Source organism: Hyla sarda, chromosome 1 (assembly GCF_029499605.1).
Source record: "Hyla sarda isolate aHylSar1 chromosome 1, aHylSar1.hap1, whole genome shotgun sequence".
In the NCBI taxonomy this organism is placed as follows: Eukaryota; Metazoa; Chordata; class Amphibia; order Anura; family Hylidae; genus Hyla; species Hyla sarda.
This window is the reverse complement of record NC_079189.1, coordinates 262,207,177-262,225,006: the sequence shown is the minus strand read 5'-3', so window position 1 is coordinate 262,225,006 and position 17,830 is coordinate 262,207,177. Positions and strand designations below refer to the sequence as shown.

At 43.5% G+C, this 17,830-nt stretch overlaps 1 protein-coding gene across 5 annotated transcripts in view; it reads left to right on the top strand.

Annotated features, from left to right (window-relative positions):
* HMG20B (high mobility group 20B) overlaps positions 1-17,830 on the top strand; it is a 207,893-nt gene that overhangs the window by 65,881 nt on the left and 124,182 nt on the right. For 4 of the 5 annotated variants that reach the window (XM_056571322.1, XM_056571303.1, XM_056571333.1 and 1 more), the window contains exon 2: positions 13,928-13,988. In XM_056571322.1, coding sequence (XP_056427297.1) covers positions 13,954-13,988 — 35 coding nt within the window. In that variant the 5' untranslated portion in view covers positions 13,928-13,953. Of the gene's footprint in view, positions 1-8,196; positions 8,312-13,927; positions 13,989-17,830 lie in introns of all 5 variants that reach the window. The other variant, XM_056571312.1, reaches the window with a different exon arrangement.

Genomic DNA, 17,830 nt, shown 5'->3' with positions numbered 1-17,830 from the left:
TGGTGGCTAAGCAGCCCCAAACAAGTTCCAAAGAGAGTTTGCGCTGACACTGATGCTCCCTGAGCCTGCAGGACAGCTTGAATATCTGTCGACATTTAAAGGGGTACTCCAGTGAAAACCTTTTTTCTTTTAAATCAACTGGTGCCAGAAAGTTAAACATATTTGTAAATTACTTCTATTAAAAAATCTTAATCCTTCCAGTACTTATTAGCTGCTGAATGCTACAGAGGAAATTCCTTTCTTTTTGGAACACTGATGACATCACGAGCACAGTGCTCTCTGCTGACATCTCTGTCTATTTTAGCAACCATGCATAGCAGATGAATGCTAAGGGCAGCATGGTGGCTCAGTGGTTAGCACTGCTGCATTGCAGTGCTGGGGCCTTGGGTTCAAATCCCACTAAGGACAACAATAAATAAAGACTTATTATAATTATTATAATAATGTCAGCAGAGAGAACTGTGCTCGTGATGTCATCAGAGAGCATTCCAAAAAGAAAATAATTTCCTCTGTAGTATTCAGCAGCTAAGTACAGGAAGGATTAAGATTTTTTTAATAGAAGTAATTTACAAATCTGTTTAACTTTCCGGAGGCAGGAGAACCTAGGAGGACCCCACTGCTGACACAGAGACATATAAAAGCAAGACTACATTTTGCCAAAATGAACTTGAGTAAGCCAAAATCCTTCTGGAAAAACATCAGATGAGACAAAGATAGAGATTTTTGGTAAAGCACATCATTCTTCTGTTTAACGGAAACAGAATGAGGCCTGCAAAGAAAAGAGCACCGTACCTACTGTCAAGGATGGTTGCGGTAGAGGCCTTAAAATGTGCGTGACTGCTGCTGTATAATGTTGAGTGTCGATATAAAGAAATATACACCAGACAAAAATGTTGGTATAAAGCTCTTTCTCAGTAAGAAAACTCAGTTCCCAAGTGTTATCCGAGAGAGTTCTGCTTCATTTTACGAAAGCATATTAGTTTTTACATTTGACAAAAACAAGAGGTTAGTTATGACATCAAAATCATCATGTTACATTTTGAATGGTTATTTGAGCTTTATCTCTGTATATATTAGTATATTTAAGCATTTCTTTCTTTCTTGGCCAAAGTTCACTTATGCAGCTCTTTCACTCAGTCTGGAAAAACCCAAATCTTTGCCCTTCTATACAATCTGTATTTTCTTCAAATGTTTCGTCTTCTGATGTCTCATCTTGAGCCTCCTGGTGTCATTCCAAGGTCTCTCTCTTAGTTGCAAGCAAATAGCTGGATATAGGTTAAGAGTAGGGATCGACCGATATCGGTTTTTTAGGGCCGATACCGATAATCGGTGGAGGTTAGGGCCGATAACTTATACCGATATTCCGGTATAAGTTATCGGCTATTTATCCCCCTCGACACCGCTGCAGAGCATTGATTTAAAGCGGGCGCTTTAAATCAATGCACTGCAGTGTGGCTTTTGCGGGGCCATAGGCCGCCACCACCCGCTTCTCTCTCCTACCTGTCAGGGTGGTCCGGGCCATCCATCCATCCTTCCTTCCTGTAGTGTCCGGCGCCATTCCGGGTGAAGGGTGAACCGGTCCGGGCTGTCCTTCTCCGGGGGTCATCTTCTCCACTCCGGGCAGGCTCCGGCCTAGTACGCTGCATAGACGCCACTGCGCAGCGACGCACCTGACGTAGCGGCATCTATGCAGCGTACTAGGCCGGAGCCTGCCCGGAGTGGAGAAGAGGACCCCCGGAGGGTGGGGGAGGGGCCCGACCGGTATGGGGGGGGGGTGGCCGCGGTGCGGGGCATTATCGGCTTATCGGCAAGGTGATTGCCGATACCGATAATGCCCAAAATCGTGATTATCGGCCGATCCCTAGTTAAGAGTAAGTAACAAATATATATTTTTTGCATTAGAAATGGCATATAAATATATAAGTATTAATATATATTGATCGGCAGTCAGAATCATTTGAATCAACTTGTCAATTCCTCCCTAAAAAGATATTTTGACCTAATCTTTCCCTACAATATACTCTGCTTAACAGTCTCAGGTGGGAAAAAGAAAAAAACGGGTATGGGATGCTTCACTGGTTTGAGACGAGTGGCTCCTTGTGAACCACCCCCCTTTTTTGTACCCAGACTGATCCTTCACCTGAGACTCCTATATTAGATACATGTTGCAGTATGGCATTTATTATTGGTCTCAACTGATCTTTGTACTCATTTGAAATGGCCATGTCCATTAGGCTGGATTGTCCCCAGTTTCCCCTTGAGTGTCCTGCCATGTACAACCCTAGAATATATTCCCCCTGATCTTGTGGGCCAGGTTTTCTATCTTGATAGTAAGAGACATACTAGAACCAGTTTTCCCATTTTCGTTACAGGAGCCCGATTTTGTAAGTGTCTTTCTCTGGACTAGAGACTTGCCGGTATTGTCTTTTCTTTTTTTGGCACTCTGTGGTCTATAGTGCCAGTCAGTCCCTGTGTTCCATCTCACTGCTCCCCAATAGTCACATTTGTTCCCCCAGTAGTCATCCATCACACATATATATATATATTGAAGTGTCATCTCCATACAGAAGACATTTGTTTGGCACCTCGGGACAATTCACTATATCACAGTAGTCAAATTCAAAGGTAGCCACTCGGGCACTGGAAGAGTTATCAAAATGTGGGATACAACTCTTGGGTCATTGCCCAGTCGTCCCAGTTCTGTTGTGGAGTTAAATTGGGTTGCTGGCTTTGCAATCCACTTATACGAATAAGGATATGTATCAGGAGCATGGTGTAGGAACCCTCTTGCAGTGCGAGGCGTGTATCCATGTTGATTTTCCTTCCAGTTTCACCAAGGTCGGAGTTGTCAGTAGAGCCTGGTAAGGGCCTTCGAATCTAGGTTCCAGCGGCCCCCCTCACATGTCTTTACTCTCAGCTCATTGCACAGTGTAATAACAAACTTTACCAGACTATCATTCCCTGCACTAAGCTTCTGAGGGTAGGAACATCCTAGCTTAGGTACTCCCCCCCCCCCCCCCCCCCCCCAAAAAAAAAAAAAAAAAAGTGTCTCATATAACAGAGTACAAAGCTATGGGCAGCACTTCTGGCCATGGAAGGGACAGTTCTTTACTGGCTTTTAGGAATTTGTTCTTTAGGGTGCCATTCAGTCTTTCAACTTTCCCACTGCTCTGGGAATGATATGGGTATGGAGTCCAAGGTCTGCTCCCACCATTTTCCAAAGTTCTCTTGTAATATCCACAATGAAAGCCGGTCCTTGGTCGCTTTCATTTACTTCAGGGACTCCAAATCTGCATACCAGCTCTGTTAGTAAACAAAGGCGAGGAAGAAGTTGGAAGCTTGGTGACGCGCTGCTGTAAAGATCATAATGTTATCTTCGGGTAGGGATGTACTTTTTCATTGACACACAACGCGTTTCAGGGAATTAATACCCCTTTCATCACGCCTGATGAAAGGGATATTAATTCCCTGAAACGCGTTGTGTGTCAATAAAAAAAAAAGTACATCCCTTCCCGAAGATATCATTATGATCAGCGCGTCACCAAGCTTCCAACTTCTTCCTCGCCTTTGTTTCCTTGTGCATGCCGGTGATCCAGCGTGGGAAGCCGCTGCAGCTATTCGTTTATTCACTCCTCCTGGGAGTTGTCAGTGTTGTGCCTGCAGACTGCACAACCTTACCAGGTGAGCACGGTCCTACTGGCTGCTATTTCACACTGTACCCTGAGAACCTTCACATGGAAGCGCTCCTGTTCTTTTCAGCTCTGTTAGTAGTCTCTTTACAGTAGTCATTGCTGTAATATTAGTGACCGGGTAGGCTTCTGGCCATCCTGAGAACATATCCACCGCTACTAGCACGTACTCAAACTTTCCACTTTTGGGCAATTGCATGTGGTCAATCTGGATCCTCTGAAATGGGTTGCAAAGTTTGGCCAAGTGTTTCTGAGAAGTAACTTCTGTTCTTCCAGGGTTACAGGTGTTGCAAATGTCACATCCCTTGACATATAGTTCAACTGGTGTCGTTATTCCTGGTGCAAGGTAGATTTTATTGATAGAAGTGATCACTTGGTTTTTTCCTCTGTGGGTGACTCCATGAGCCCATTGAGTCACTCCCCTGGGTAAAGGGCTTCAGGAAGACAAATCTTGTTTGCTTTTTTCCATAGGCCACCCGATTCACTGAGTTCATTTCCGAACTCTTGTGGACAGATGATACCAAGATGGAGCTTTTTGGTAAACCACATCATTCTACTGTTTACCGAAAAGAAAAGGCCTACAATGAAATATGTTGGAGGTTCAGTGATGTTTTTGGGGTTGTTTTGCTGCCTCTGGCACTGGGGGCCTTGAATGTGTGCACGGCATCATGAAATCTGAGGATTACCAATGGATTTTGGGTCGCACTTTACAGCCCAGTGTCAGAAAGTTCGGTTTGCGTCCGAGACCTTGTGTCTTCCAGCAGGACAATGACCCCAAACATATGTTAAAAAGCACCCAGAAGGGGGCGTGGCCTGAATGGAGAGCTGAGTGATCGTACTCTGCACTTCTCCTGTTAGCCCAGCTCTTATTATCCTTTACTACCCGGTTATCCTGTGGCCTCAACTCACCATTCAGAGTCCCGGATCCTTGGGAGGCTCTGGCATTATTACTACTATTAGACAGGGTCTTGTTGGGGATGTTTTATTTGTATTTTGCATTTGTTTGTGTTTGTGCCCTGTTTGTCTTAGTGCTGTCTTGTCCTGCGTTCTGTTTGTCGTGTGTATGGTGTTTGTTCCCGGAGAGCCTCAGATAGTGGCATTATTTTCTAGGTGCACTTTCCCTACTGTTTTGTGGGAAGGAGGGGGTTCTTTGCCCAGTCGTGTTTCTACTGTGTATTATTTTTCCAGGTATTGATTATGGGGTCACTTAAGATTGAGTTGGAAAGTTAGAGGCCTTTAACTCCAAGTTTAAACTGGCTCTGTGCTTGGACTTTGTAAAGAAACAGTCCCCACACCTGATTTGTTTACACAAACTCCTCTAACTGGTCAAAAAATTCTTGGCTCTTTAAAAGGGCATGGATAGCTAGGGGTTACCACTCCACTTATTCTTTCTCTGCTAGGGGGGTGTCTATTTTGGTAACTAAATCCCTTCCCCTGGTCATTGGTCAAGTAGCTTGCGACCATTTTGGTAGGTTTGTGATTGTTCAGTGTTCCTTACATGCCTTCAGTTTTCTTTTGGTGTCTGTGTATGTCCCCCCCTGTTTCATGTTGATGTCTTAGACTGTGTTAGGTCCAAGTTACTGACATTTCCCTCTCTGCCTGTTCTCCTTTTATAGGTGACTTTAATGCGGTCCCAGATCTCCTTTTACTCAGCGGTACATAAATCATTCTCCAGGATTGATTTGGCATATGCCTCCTCTGATCTTCTACCTCTGGTAGATGTCATGTACACCACTAGGGGGATCTCTGACCATCTCTGTCCAACATTCCACCTGAGAGGTGTAAGAAGCTTATTGATGGTTATAGGAAGCGACTGACTTCAGTTATTTTTTCCAAAGGGTGTGCAACCAAATATTACGTTAAGGGTGCCAATAATTTTGTCCAGCCCATTTTTGGAGTTTGGTGTGACATTATGTCCAATTAGTTTTTTTTTTTCTCCCTTTTTTTTGGTTTAGTTCCAATACACACTAAGGGAATAAACATGTGTATAGCAAAACATCTGTTACTGCAATCTGTGAGAAATACTTCATTCTCATGAAAAATGTCAGGGGGGTCAACATTTACGGCCATGACTATTTGTTTACATATTATTTTTTATTTGATTTTAAATGGGGAAAGAGGGGGGGGGGGGTGTTAAATCACATTTATTAACTTTTTTTACACTATTACATGCAATCCGTAGCATAGCACTGATCGGTGTTATCGGTGCTCTGCTGCTTTGGCCTGCCGTGGCTGAAAGGAGCTTCAGACGAATGATTGGACGGCGAGGAGGCAGGTAAGGGCCCTCCCGCCATCCTCTAAGCTGATTGGGACACCAAGGTTTTACCGGCATGATCCCAATCCTCCCAACTTACAGTGGGGATCAAAAGTTTGGGCACCCCAGGTAAAAATTTGTATTAATGTGCATAAAGAAGCCAAGGAAAGATGGAAAAATCTCCAAAAGGCATCAAATTACAGATTAGACATTCTTATAATATGTCAACAAAAGTTAGATTTTATTTCCATCATTTACACTTTCAAAATAACAGAAAACAAAAAAATGGCGTCTGCAAAAGTTTGGGCACCCAGCAGAGTTAATATCCTGTACTGCCCCCTTTGGCAAGTATCACAGCTTGTAAATGCTTTTTGTAGCCAGCTAAGAGTCTTTCAATTCTTGTTTGAGGTATCTTTTGCCATTCTTCCTTACAAAAGTCTTCCAGTTCTTTGAGATTTCTGGGCTGTCTGTCATGCACTGCTCTTTTAAGGTCTATCCATAGATTTTCAATTATGTTGAGGTCAGGAGATTGTGAAGGCTATGGCAAAACCTTCAGTTTACGCCTCTTGATGTAACCCCCCCCCCCCCCCCCCCGTGGATTTCGAGGTGTGTTTAGGATTATTATCCATTTGTAGAAGCCATCCTCTCTTTAACTTCAGCTTTTTCACAGATGGCATCAAGTTAGCATCCAAAATTTTCTGACATTATATTGAATCCATTTTTCATTCTAGAAACAGAGAGATCAGTCCTCAGTGTCTCACCCAAATGTGTGAGTATGTGATGGATATCTTGTGTAAATAATAAAGCCAGTTACAATATACAATAATAAAATATTAATAAAAAATGTCTCTAAAAGTTGCGCCTCCGCAGGGCCCCTGCGGTAAATAGGCTCACTAAGAGAATATTTTAATACAATTCTTTTATAGAAATAGTGATCCGATATATTACTGTGGTTCACCCTTATATAAATTGTTATATGTAAAAATCATATACAAAACCTGCAAAGAAAATAAATAGAAATAAACCTGTAGAAAATAATAATATTGCCAAAAAATAAAGTCCTGTAGTGGAATAACCTGTAAAAATAACGTCCTGAAAAAAAATAATAATAATAATAATAATAATGAAATGCAAAATCCAATTAATTCCTAGTGTTTTCAATCCTGTAAGTAAATGATATGTCCGAATTTGATACAATAATATTATTCCCAGCAGACATTGTATCTTTAAATTGAGTGTCTCGATGGATATCCTGTTTTGGAGGAAATTTGGCACACTGTGCCACTCACCGCCCTTTGCTCAGATGTTCACAGGGTCTATTATTCCACTACAGAACTTTATTTTTTGGCAATATTATTATTTTCTACAGGTTTATTTCTATGTATTTTCTTTGCAGGTTTTGTATATGATTTTTACATATAACAATTTATATAAGGGTGAACCGCAGTAATATATCAGATCACTATTTCTATAAAGAATTGTATTAACATACTCTCAAGTGAGCCTATTTACCGCAAGGGCCCTGCGGAGGCGCAACTTTTAGAGACATTTTTTATTAATTTATTATTGCATATTAAATAGTTTATTATTGTAACTGGCTTTATTATTTACACCAGATATCCATCACATACTTACAGATGTGGGTGAGACACTGAGGACTGATCTCTCTGTTTCTATATTTTTTCCATTATATTTCTTGAGTGAAGGAATCCAGTTAACCTCGTGTCCCTTTAGTGTGAGCTCCACATGCTCATTTTTTATTTTTTTTATTTTTTTTTTTTTATCTAATTTTTCATTCTACTCGTGAGATGTTCCCTGTGCCACTGGCTGCAATACAACCCCAAAGCATGATTGATCCACCCCCATGCTTAACAGTTGGACAGAGGTTCTTTTCATAAAATTCTGTTCCCCTTCTTCTCCAAACGTACCTTTGCTCATTCCGGCCAAAAAGTTACATTTTAACCTCATCGGTCCACAGAACTTGTTTCCAAAATGCATCAGGCTTGTCTATGTGTTAATTTGCAAAGTTAAAACGCTAATTTTTGTGGTGAGGACGTAGAAGAGGTTTTGTTCTGATGACTTTTCCATGAAGACCATATTTGTACAAGTATCTCTTTATAGTGGAATAGTGTACCACAACTCCAGTGTCTGCCAGATCTTTCTGGAGGGATTGTGCAGTCAAACGTTGGTTTTGAATAGCTTTTCTCACAATTCTGCGAGCTGTTCTGTCTGATATTTTTCTTGGTCTTCCAGATCTTGCTTCAACTTCCACTGTTCCGGATGACTGCCATTTCCTAATTACATTCTGAACAGAAGATATTGACATCTGAAAACGTTTTGCTATCTTCTTATAGCCGTCTCCAGCTTTGTGAGCATCAACTATTTTCAGTTTCAGATTTCTAGACAACTGCTTAGAAGAACCCATGGTGCTGATTGTTGGGGCAAGGTCAGATGAGTCTTGGCATTTAAAACCTTTGAGATTGACATCACCTGGTCTTCCCAGATAATGATTGAGAACAAGCCATGAGACTGGCAGGTCTCAGCTTTGCAAAGGGGCAGTGCATACTATAAGTTCTGCAAGGTGCCCAAACTTTTGCAGACGACATTTTTTTGTTTTCTGTTATTTTGAAAGTGTAAATGATGGAAATAAAATCTAACTTTTGTTGACATATTATAAGAATGTCTAATCTGTAATTTGATGCCTTTTTGGAGATTTTTTTTCAATCTTTCCTTGGCTTCTTTATGCACATTAATATAAAATTTTTACCTGGGGTGCCCAAACTTTTGATCCCCACTGTAGCAGCCGGGATAGTGTGTGTTTTTATTTTTTACATTATGGACACCGCGATCAACTTTCATATTGGCGTCTAAAGGGTTAACGCCAGGCATGACTGCGAATGGTGATGTTCAGAATTGGCCACTGGTCTCGGCGGCATCATTGACATATTTTGATAGATCAGACATTTATGTATGTGCTGATAACAAATATGTTTATTTTTTTTACTCTTTTTGGAGTAAAATTGGGGGGGGGGGAAAGGGGCAATTTTTTTTTTTTTTATGCGGGAGGGGCTAGAAGGCAGACCAGAATAGAAGACCCTGGGAAAGCGATAGTCAGGTGAGGGGACCTCAGTCCACCACCATCTTGGCTGATTTGATCTCCGCAGGCGATCTGATTAGCCATTGCAATTGCCTTAGATGCCATGATCAGTGGTTATCACAGCATTTTAGGGGTTAACACCCGTAAGGACAATGGACATAAATGTACGTCCTGATACAGTGGTACTTAACGCACCAGGCTGTACATTTACGCCCTGTACATGACGCGAGCTCTGGAGCGGTGCTCGCATCATGTATGGCAGGTCCCGGCTGCTATCAGCAGCCAGGGACCAGCCGGTAATGGCGTACATTAACAATCGTGCTGATGTCCACCTATAACCCCTCAGATGTTGTGGTCAATACAGATCATGGCATCTGCAGCATGCGGGCGTTAGTTTGGATGATCGGATTTTCCGCGGCACTGTTGCAGGTATCCGATCATCTAAAATGGTGAACGGAGGTCACCTCACCTGCCTCCACTGCTCTCCCGGCGTCTTTTGCTTTGGTCTGACATCGAGCAGACCAGAGCAGAAGATCGCCGATAATAGTCAGTGCTATGCCTAAGTGAAAAAAAAAAAGTTTAAAAAAAGTGTGAAAAATCCCCTCCCCTAATAAAAATTTACATTGCCCCTCTTTTATAATTTTTCCTCCAAAAAGCATTAAAAAATTTAATAAAAATTCATGAACATATTTGATATCCCCGCATGTGTAAATGTCCGAACTTTAAAAATATAATGTTAAAGAAGTATAATGTAAAAAAAAATGTATCCCTTATCCTAGTTTTAGATTGCAGGGGGACCAAGCGCTGGGGCTCCCCTCAATCTCCTGTTTGGAGCCCCGGCTCTCCTTCACAGCCTGGCGGCATCTCCCCTGCCAGAAGAGCAGGCCGCCGGGCCCTCTCTATATAGCTCTATGGGAGAGCTGAAGATTGCCGAACAGCTCTCCCATAGAGCTATGTGGCAGCAGGAAGCTTCGGGTGGGGGTCGTGGCACACTGCTGTGAAGTAGAGCCGGGGCTCCAAACAGGAGATCTTCTCCTTTTAATGATCATGGACAGTGAACGGCATAAACGTAAAAAAAAAGCCCAAAACTACTGCTTTTTGTCACAGAAAATGTATAAAAATCAACTAAAATGTAATATATATGCAAAAGTGGTACTAAAACAAACTACAGGTCATGGCGCAAAAAATTAGCCATCAAAGTATGTAAATATGGATATAATTTTCATCTTATTGACCCACAGAATAAAGAAGTCATGTCATTTTTACCCTAAAGTGTACAGCGTGAAAACAAAACCCTCCTAAATGTGCAAAATTGCGGTTTTCATTTAAACTTCCTCACACAAATAATAATTTTTGGGGTTCGCCATACATTTTATGGTAAAATGAGTGATGTCATTACAAAGTACAATTAATCGCGCAAAAATTAAGCCCTCATATGGGTCTGTAGATGTGGATTTTAGAAGGCAATTAGGAAAAAAACGAAAACTCGAAAATAAAATTGGCCTGGTCCTTAACCCCTTGAGAACGCAGCTCATTTTCACCTTAAGGGTGCAGCCATTTTTTGCACATCTGACCACTGTCACTTTAAGCATTAATAACTCTGGGATGCTTTTTACCTTTCATTCTGATTCCGAGATTGTTTTTTCGAAACATATTCTACTTTTACATAGTGGTAAATATTCATCGTTATTTGCATCCTTTTTTTGGGTGAAAAATCCCCAAATTTCATAAATTTTTTTACTTTTTTTTTAGCATTTTTCTAACTTTGAAGTTCTCTGCTTGTAAGGAAAATGGATATTCCAAATAAATTTATATATTGATTCACAAATAGTCTACTTTTATGTTGACCTCATAAAGTTGAATTTTTTTTAACTTTTTGAAGACATTAGGGGGCTTCAAAATATATAGCAGCAATTTTAAAAATTTTCACTAACATTTCAAAATTAGAATTTTTCAGGGACCAGTTAAGTTTGAAGTGGATTTGAGGGGCCTTTCTGTGAGAAATACCCCATAAATGACCCTATTATAGAAACTGCGACCCTCAAAGTATTCAAAATGACATTCAGAGAGTTTGTTAACCCTTTAGATGTTTCACAGGAATAGCAGCAAAGTGGAGGAGAAACTAATATGTTCTTGTAGACCCATATTTTTTTTATTTTTACAAGGGGTAAAAGGAGAAAAAGCCCCCCCAAAATGTGTAACCCTATTTCTCTCCAGTAAGGAAATACCTCATATGAGGATGTAAAGTGATCTGTGGGTGCACTAGAGGGCTCAGAAGGGAAGGAGCGACATTGGGCTTTTGGAAAGCGAATTTTGCTGAAATGGTTTTTGGGGGGCATGTCTCATTTTGGAAGCCCCCATGGTGCCAGAACAGCGAAAGACACCCCACATGGCATACTATTTGGGAAACTACACCCCTCACAGAATTTAATAAGTGGTACAGTGAGCATTTACACCCCACTGGTGTTGACAGATCTTTGTAACTGTGGCCTGTCCAAATGAAAATTTACATTTTTAATTTTCACGGATCACTGTTCCAAAAATCTGTCAGACACCTGTGGGGTGTAAATGCTCACTATACCCCTTATGTTCAGTGAGGGGGGGTAGTTTCTGAAATGGGGTCACATGTGGGTATTTATTTTTTTGCATTTATGTCAGAACCAGTGTAACCAGCAGCCACCCCTGAGCAAATCGCCAATTTAGGCCTCAAATATACATAGTGCGCTCTCACTCCTGAGCCTTGTTGTGCGCCCGCCGAGCATTTTACGTCCACATATGGGATATTTCCGTACTTAAGAGAAATTGTCATTTTATTTTTTTTTCCTTTTTACCTCTTATGAAATTGAAAAGTATGGGGCAACACCAGCATGTTAGTGTAAAAAAAATTACAAATGTTTACACTAACATGCTGGTGTAGACCCCAACTTTACCTTTTCATAAGGGGTAAAAGGAGAAAAAAAAAAAACACCCAAAATTTGTAGCACAGATACCCCATATGTGGCCCTAAACTGTTGCTTTGAAATACGACAGGGCTCCGAAGTGAGAGCGCCATGCGCATTTGAGGCTTAAATTAGGGATTTTCATAGGGGTGTACCCAGATGCAAGCGTTCCAAAACTAAAAACTAAAACTGACAGACCGTGCATGCTGGGAGTTGTAGTTATGCAACAGCTGGAGGCACACTGGTTTGGATTGGGAAATGCTGAGTTAGGTAACAGACTACTGCATTGTTTCCGCACCACTGTCTGTTTCCTAACTCGGTGTTTCCCAACCTGTGTGCGTCCAGCTGTTGCAAAACTACAACTCCCAGCATGCATGGTCTGTCAGTGCATGCTAAGAGTTATAGTTCTGCAACAGCAGGAGACACACGAGTTGGGAAACACTTAGTTAGGAAAAAGACAAAGTTTTCCAACCAGTGTGCCTCCAGTTGTTGCAAAACTACAGCTCCCAGCATGCCCAACAAGGACATGTTGGGAGTTGTAGTTATGCAACAACTGGAGGAGAACAGTTTGGAGACCACTGTGTAGTGGAGCGCCACTACAGCTGATCGGTCCTCCGGTCCATCTCCATCATATTTCCCTGTGAACAAAGCGTCACATGGCGCTCGGCCTATCGCTGGCCGCTGCGATGTTCAGCCTGGGCCCATAATAGGCTGAGCGCCGTGTGACGCTTTGTTCACAGGGAAGTATGATGGAGATGGACCGGAGGACCGATCAGCTGTAGTGGCGCTCCACGGGAACCCAGGAAGGTGAGAGATGGTTTACTTTCATTTTTTTTGCAGCCTGGGCAGGACGGAGCAGGAGTACTCCTTTAATGGAGGGGAGAACTAGAAACTCCCAGCATGCCCTTTGGCTGTCTGTGCATGCTGGGAGTTATAGTTTTGCAACAAATGGAGGCACAGTGGTTGTTAAGCACTTCTCTAACTCAGTGTTTCCCATCAGTGTGCCTCCAGCTGTTGCAGAACTACAACTCTCAGCATGCCCACAGTTAAAGGGCATGTAAGGAATTGTAGTTATATAAACGGCTGGAGGTTAAACGGCTGTAACCAGATAGCTGGTCCGGAGCCTCTGGACCTCCAGTACAATCACGGCACTACTTTGGACGGGCAGAGATTTGAATCACCCGCTAGGCGCTGTTATTGGTCAGTCCCTGCCACTTGTGCCACCTCCCTCCTGATGCTGAAGGGTGATTTGTGCTGTCTTGGACAGCACCAATCACAATTATTTTCCGGGTCACCGGAAACCCGATTGGCACAAAAGCGCCGTGACTTACCGGTCGAAATCACAACTATTACTGACCATAAAGGAGGTCTCGGGCACTCCTGGGCAATGTTCCAGAATGACTATTGATAGATATCAGCAGTCATCCCGTTCTGATCACCGCCCGGCACTTTTTATTATTACACTTTTTAATGACACCTGAATTATGAACCAATAATGATAACTGCATAAACATATTTCTGAAAGTAGAGACATGATAACGTAAAGCAAAGTTCATTGGAGGCTCAAAAGGGGAACTGGCTGTGATCTTTTCATATCACTTGCTCTAGCTTTTATTTGCTTACAGCAAGTGTAGTTTGCCCTCCTGCTAATGTGCTGTTAGTGCGCGACTGAGATTGCATTAGAGGTACTCCGGGAAACTAAACCTTATCCTATCTCAGCCGCTGATTGGCTGAATGGGCTGTCACTTTCACTAGTCTCAGACTGTGGGGGCTGAAGGTGGGTGAGTAGGAGGACCCTATACAAAAGAACGTGGCAGGGAGGGGGATGGTCAGCTGTCGGACCCCCTGTGGTCAGACACTCCCTAAAGCACATTTTTTTGGGGAGAACCGCTTTAAATAGATGCTCATTACAAAATCTGATTTTATGTCTACATCTTTCTCTTAACAGATTGTTACAGCAGAAGTTGAAGGATCATGTCCCAAACAGCAAAACATCTAACTGGAGTATTGTGAGTGTTTTTTTTTTCTTTTTTCCTTTCACTTCGTTCGTGATAAATGCACAGCCATCCCAAGTTAAAAAATAAGGGAAACAATATAGGGGGAGACTATATGGATGAGGGTTTTTTTTTTTTTTTTTTCTTTTGACAGTTTTCAATGTTTCTATGAGACTATAACTGTGACCGGTTTTACAATTTCCTCAGCAGAAATTCCATTGAGTGCACAGTGCAATGGGACTCTGCTGCTGCAGTGTAATATATGTGCAGACTTTTTGTGAGCATTTTGCCCTGTAAATATGGCCTCACTCTCCCAGTTACTATTATTTTGACTATTTTGATAATGATACACAGATTACATTCAGGTTTATCACAATGTTAAGTTATATGTAGAAAATAACTCCTTAAAAAATGGTCTCAAGGGGAGTGTTGCTATACTGCTGTGGCTAGCATTAGGCTGGGTTCACACCACGTGTTGTTAATACGGGAGATCATGTTTTCTCCACCACTGAGATTGCCACCTTCTGATTGGGACAAGAAAACAGTGAAGTTCCTCTTCTCTCCCGTGTATTTTTTTGTTTTGTTTTTGTGCTTTAACTAGTGCAGCACATGCAAAACAACAAAAAAGCAATAACAATGCAATTCAGAAAACAAACCATAGGCTGAGAGACAATAAAGTGCAAGGTTGTCCGCAAAGATACAATAAGACACTTCATATTAGACAGGGCATGTCCAAAAGGCATGCAATTCTTGAGCCAAGGTGTGCACTGTACAGTTTATACCACTTAGTGGGAAAGCCATCCGGACCTGAGGTCTTACAATTAGCAGAGATGGCCTTTTAAGTCTCCTCAACTGTAAACCAGAAGAACCTCTATGAATAACGTGAAAATTAAATGTGGTGATATTAAAACTTTCAGGAGATACAGAGTGTCTTATAATAATTGGCCACTAGGTGGTGCTACAACGTTGTGGAGCTGTCCTATTTCTCACTATGCCGGTTCTCTACCGCTGCATAGTGACTCCACACTTACAGCAATCCATACACTTTTTAGACAGGAATACAGTTTGTGTCTAAGTGTGGAGTCACTATGCAGCGGTAGAGAACCCGCATAGTGAGAAATAGGACAGCTCCACAACTAAAGTTGTAGCCCCACCTAGTGGCCAATTATTATAAGACACTCTGTATCTCCTGAAAGTTTTAATATCACCACATTTAATTTTCACGTTTTCTATGGACATTTTAAGAAATAATAATAAAAGTTACATTTTAATTGGGTTATTAGGGTATTGTTCCCCAGGAACCCCCAAGGGGGGTTTCCCCTCCTGAAGGGGATTGGAGATTTATTTAGAGCCTTGCCATGACATCATCTGAGGCCACCCTATGATAGGTGTATATGTACCATCCCCCTATCAGGACGTAGGTCTGACTCCTAACTGAAATATGTAATACCATAAGGTGTCCCTTGAGATCTTGCTGGGCATCAAGCAGTTGGAAGGGAAAAGATTTAGCGACTAGGATTGATACCCCGTGCATTATTAGAGTATGGTATCTGTGACCCACCTCCGCTTCTTTAGGGACAATACTTTCTCATCCTGCAAATTAGTCTCTTGAAAAAGAACAATATCAGGATTATATGTCTTAAGATGATTGAAAACCAAAGAGCGTTTGAACTAACAATTTAACTCGCGTACATTCCAAGGAACAATTTTACACTTAGCCGTTGTCTGCTAGCCTCCTGAGCGGTATTCCCGAGCGTGACTCGGGGTTAACTTTCCCTGCTAGGATCGGTAACCCCGAGTCACGCTCGGGGTAGAATTGCAGAGTTCCCGGCCGGGCTGCACGATATATCGCAATAGCAATGCGATATAGCAATGCGGCCCCCGGGAAAACATGCGATTATCTGCTCGGGTCGGCTCCCGTTGCGGGTGCCGGCCAGAGCAGGTAAAGAAAAATACTAAAAGTCAGTGTTTCCCTACCAGGGGGCCTCCAGCTGTTGCAAAACTACAACTCTCAGCATGCCCGAACAGCCAAAGGCTGTCCGGGCATGCTGGGAGTAGTAGTTTCACAACAGCTGGAGGCCCCCTGTTAGAAAAACACTGAGCTAAGTGTAAAAGGAAGAAGTAGTAAAATAAAAAAAAACTTTTGCTCACCTAGTCCCGGTCCCTGCAGATGCCGTTCCCCTCCGTGCGGTCCGGGTAGTCCTCTCTTCACTATTCATTTTCTAGGACCTTTCACTTTTCAGCCAATCACAGGCCGCAGTGGTGTAAAGCCTGTGATTGGCTGAAGGGGAAAGGGCTTGTTCTGCAGGAAATACACTAGGTTTGAAATCTGCCGGCAAACCCAGTGTATTTGCTGCAAGAATGTGACAGAGGGGGGGAATGTGACAGAGGGGGGGAATGTGACAGAGGGGGGGAATGTGACAGAGGGGGGGAATGTGACAGAGGGGGGGAATGTGACAGAGGGGGGGAATGTGACAGAGGGGGGGGGGAATGTGACAGAGGGGGGGGGGAATGTGACAGAGGGGGGGGGGAATGTGACAGAGGGGGGGGGGAATGTGACAGAGGGGGGGGGGAATGTGACAGAGGGGGGGGGGAATGTGACAGAGGGGGGGGGGAATGTGACAGAGGGGGGGGGGAATGTGACAGAGGGGGGGGGGAATGTGACAGAGGGGGGGGGGAATGTGACAGAGGGGGGGGGGAATGTGACAGAGGGGGGGGGGGAATGTGACAGAGGGGGGGGGGGAATGTGACAGAGGGGGGGGGGGGAATGTGACAGAGGGGGGGGGGAATGTGACAGAGGGGGGGGGGGGAATGTGACAGAGGGGGGGGGGGGGAATGTGACAGAGGGGGGGGGGGAATGTGACGGGGGGGGGAATGTGACGGGGGGGGGGGGATGTGACGGGGGGGGGGGGATGTGACGGGGGGGGGGGGATGTGACGGGGGGGGGGGATGTGACGGGGGGGGGGGGGGATGTGACGGGGGGGGGGGATGTGACAGGGGAGATGTGAAATTCAGTTAAAAAAAATTGTACCGCTTTTGGTACAAATTTCCAGACAGAATCATACCGCCAGGGAGGCTAGGAAGTGAATTAGTGAACCATATACCGGCATAGACAGCTCGCATACCACACTCCCTGCACACACAGTTTTACAGAACCAAGAAACCGTAAACCCATCCTGTCCCACCCAGATCAAACGCACCCAACTTGCTTGAGCCTCCATACCCAAATTTAAGCTTATACTAGCAATTTTGCAATTGTAGAGGCAGTGTGCACCTAAACAGGTGCTCCTGCAGTAAATGGAAGAAGTTTACCCCCAAACTAAACTCCTAATCAAGTAAACAGGAAATTTGCTGTTCCTTCACTTCCTTGGGAAGGAAGGAACCACCAAACCTGTATTATGTAATGACTTGAGAAAGCAGAAAAAAAAAACATCCCAAGGTATTTTGAGAAGGAGACTGCTGGGAAGTGTTTGACTTGCAACCCATGTATCTGATAAGCAGCGCACCCTGGGTGATGCTAGGAGGGAGGACAGGTATGGGAGGGTGTATAGCAGGATACCGGCACGAAGAACATGGAGCAGACACAGTCTTAAACGCACCCCTTTATGTGCAGGGAGTCCCACCAAGACCCCCAGATGCAGAGGTCAAGTGTCCAGGGAAGCGACAGGGCAGGGGGTATAATCTCAATACAGCACTGGGAATCAGGCAGGATACATTGCAGCCAGCAGAGCTTCTAGGCAGAGGGGTTACTGGTCCACAGGCAGGAGAGTGTAGAGACACATTGCACACCAGCGTCCTTGAACAGAGGCAGCCTACAGTCCAGCACAAGCGGGGGTTACAGAGCAGAGGCACAGAAG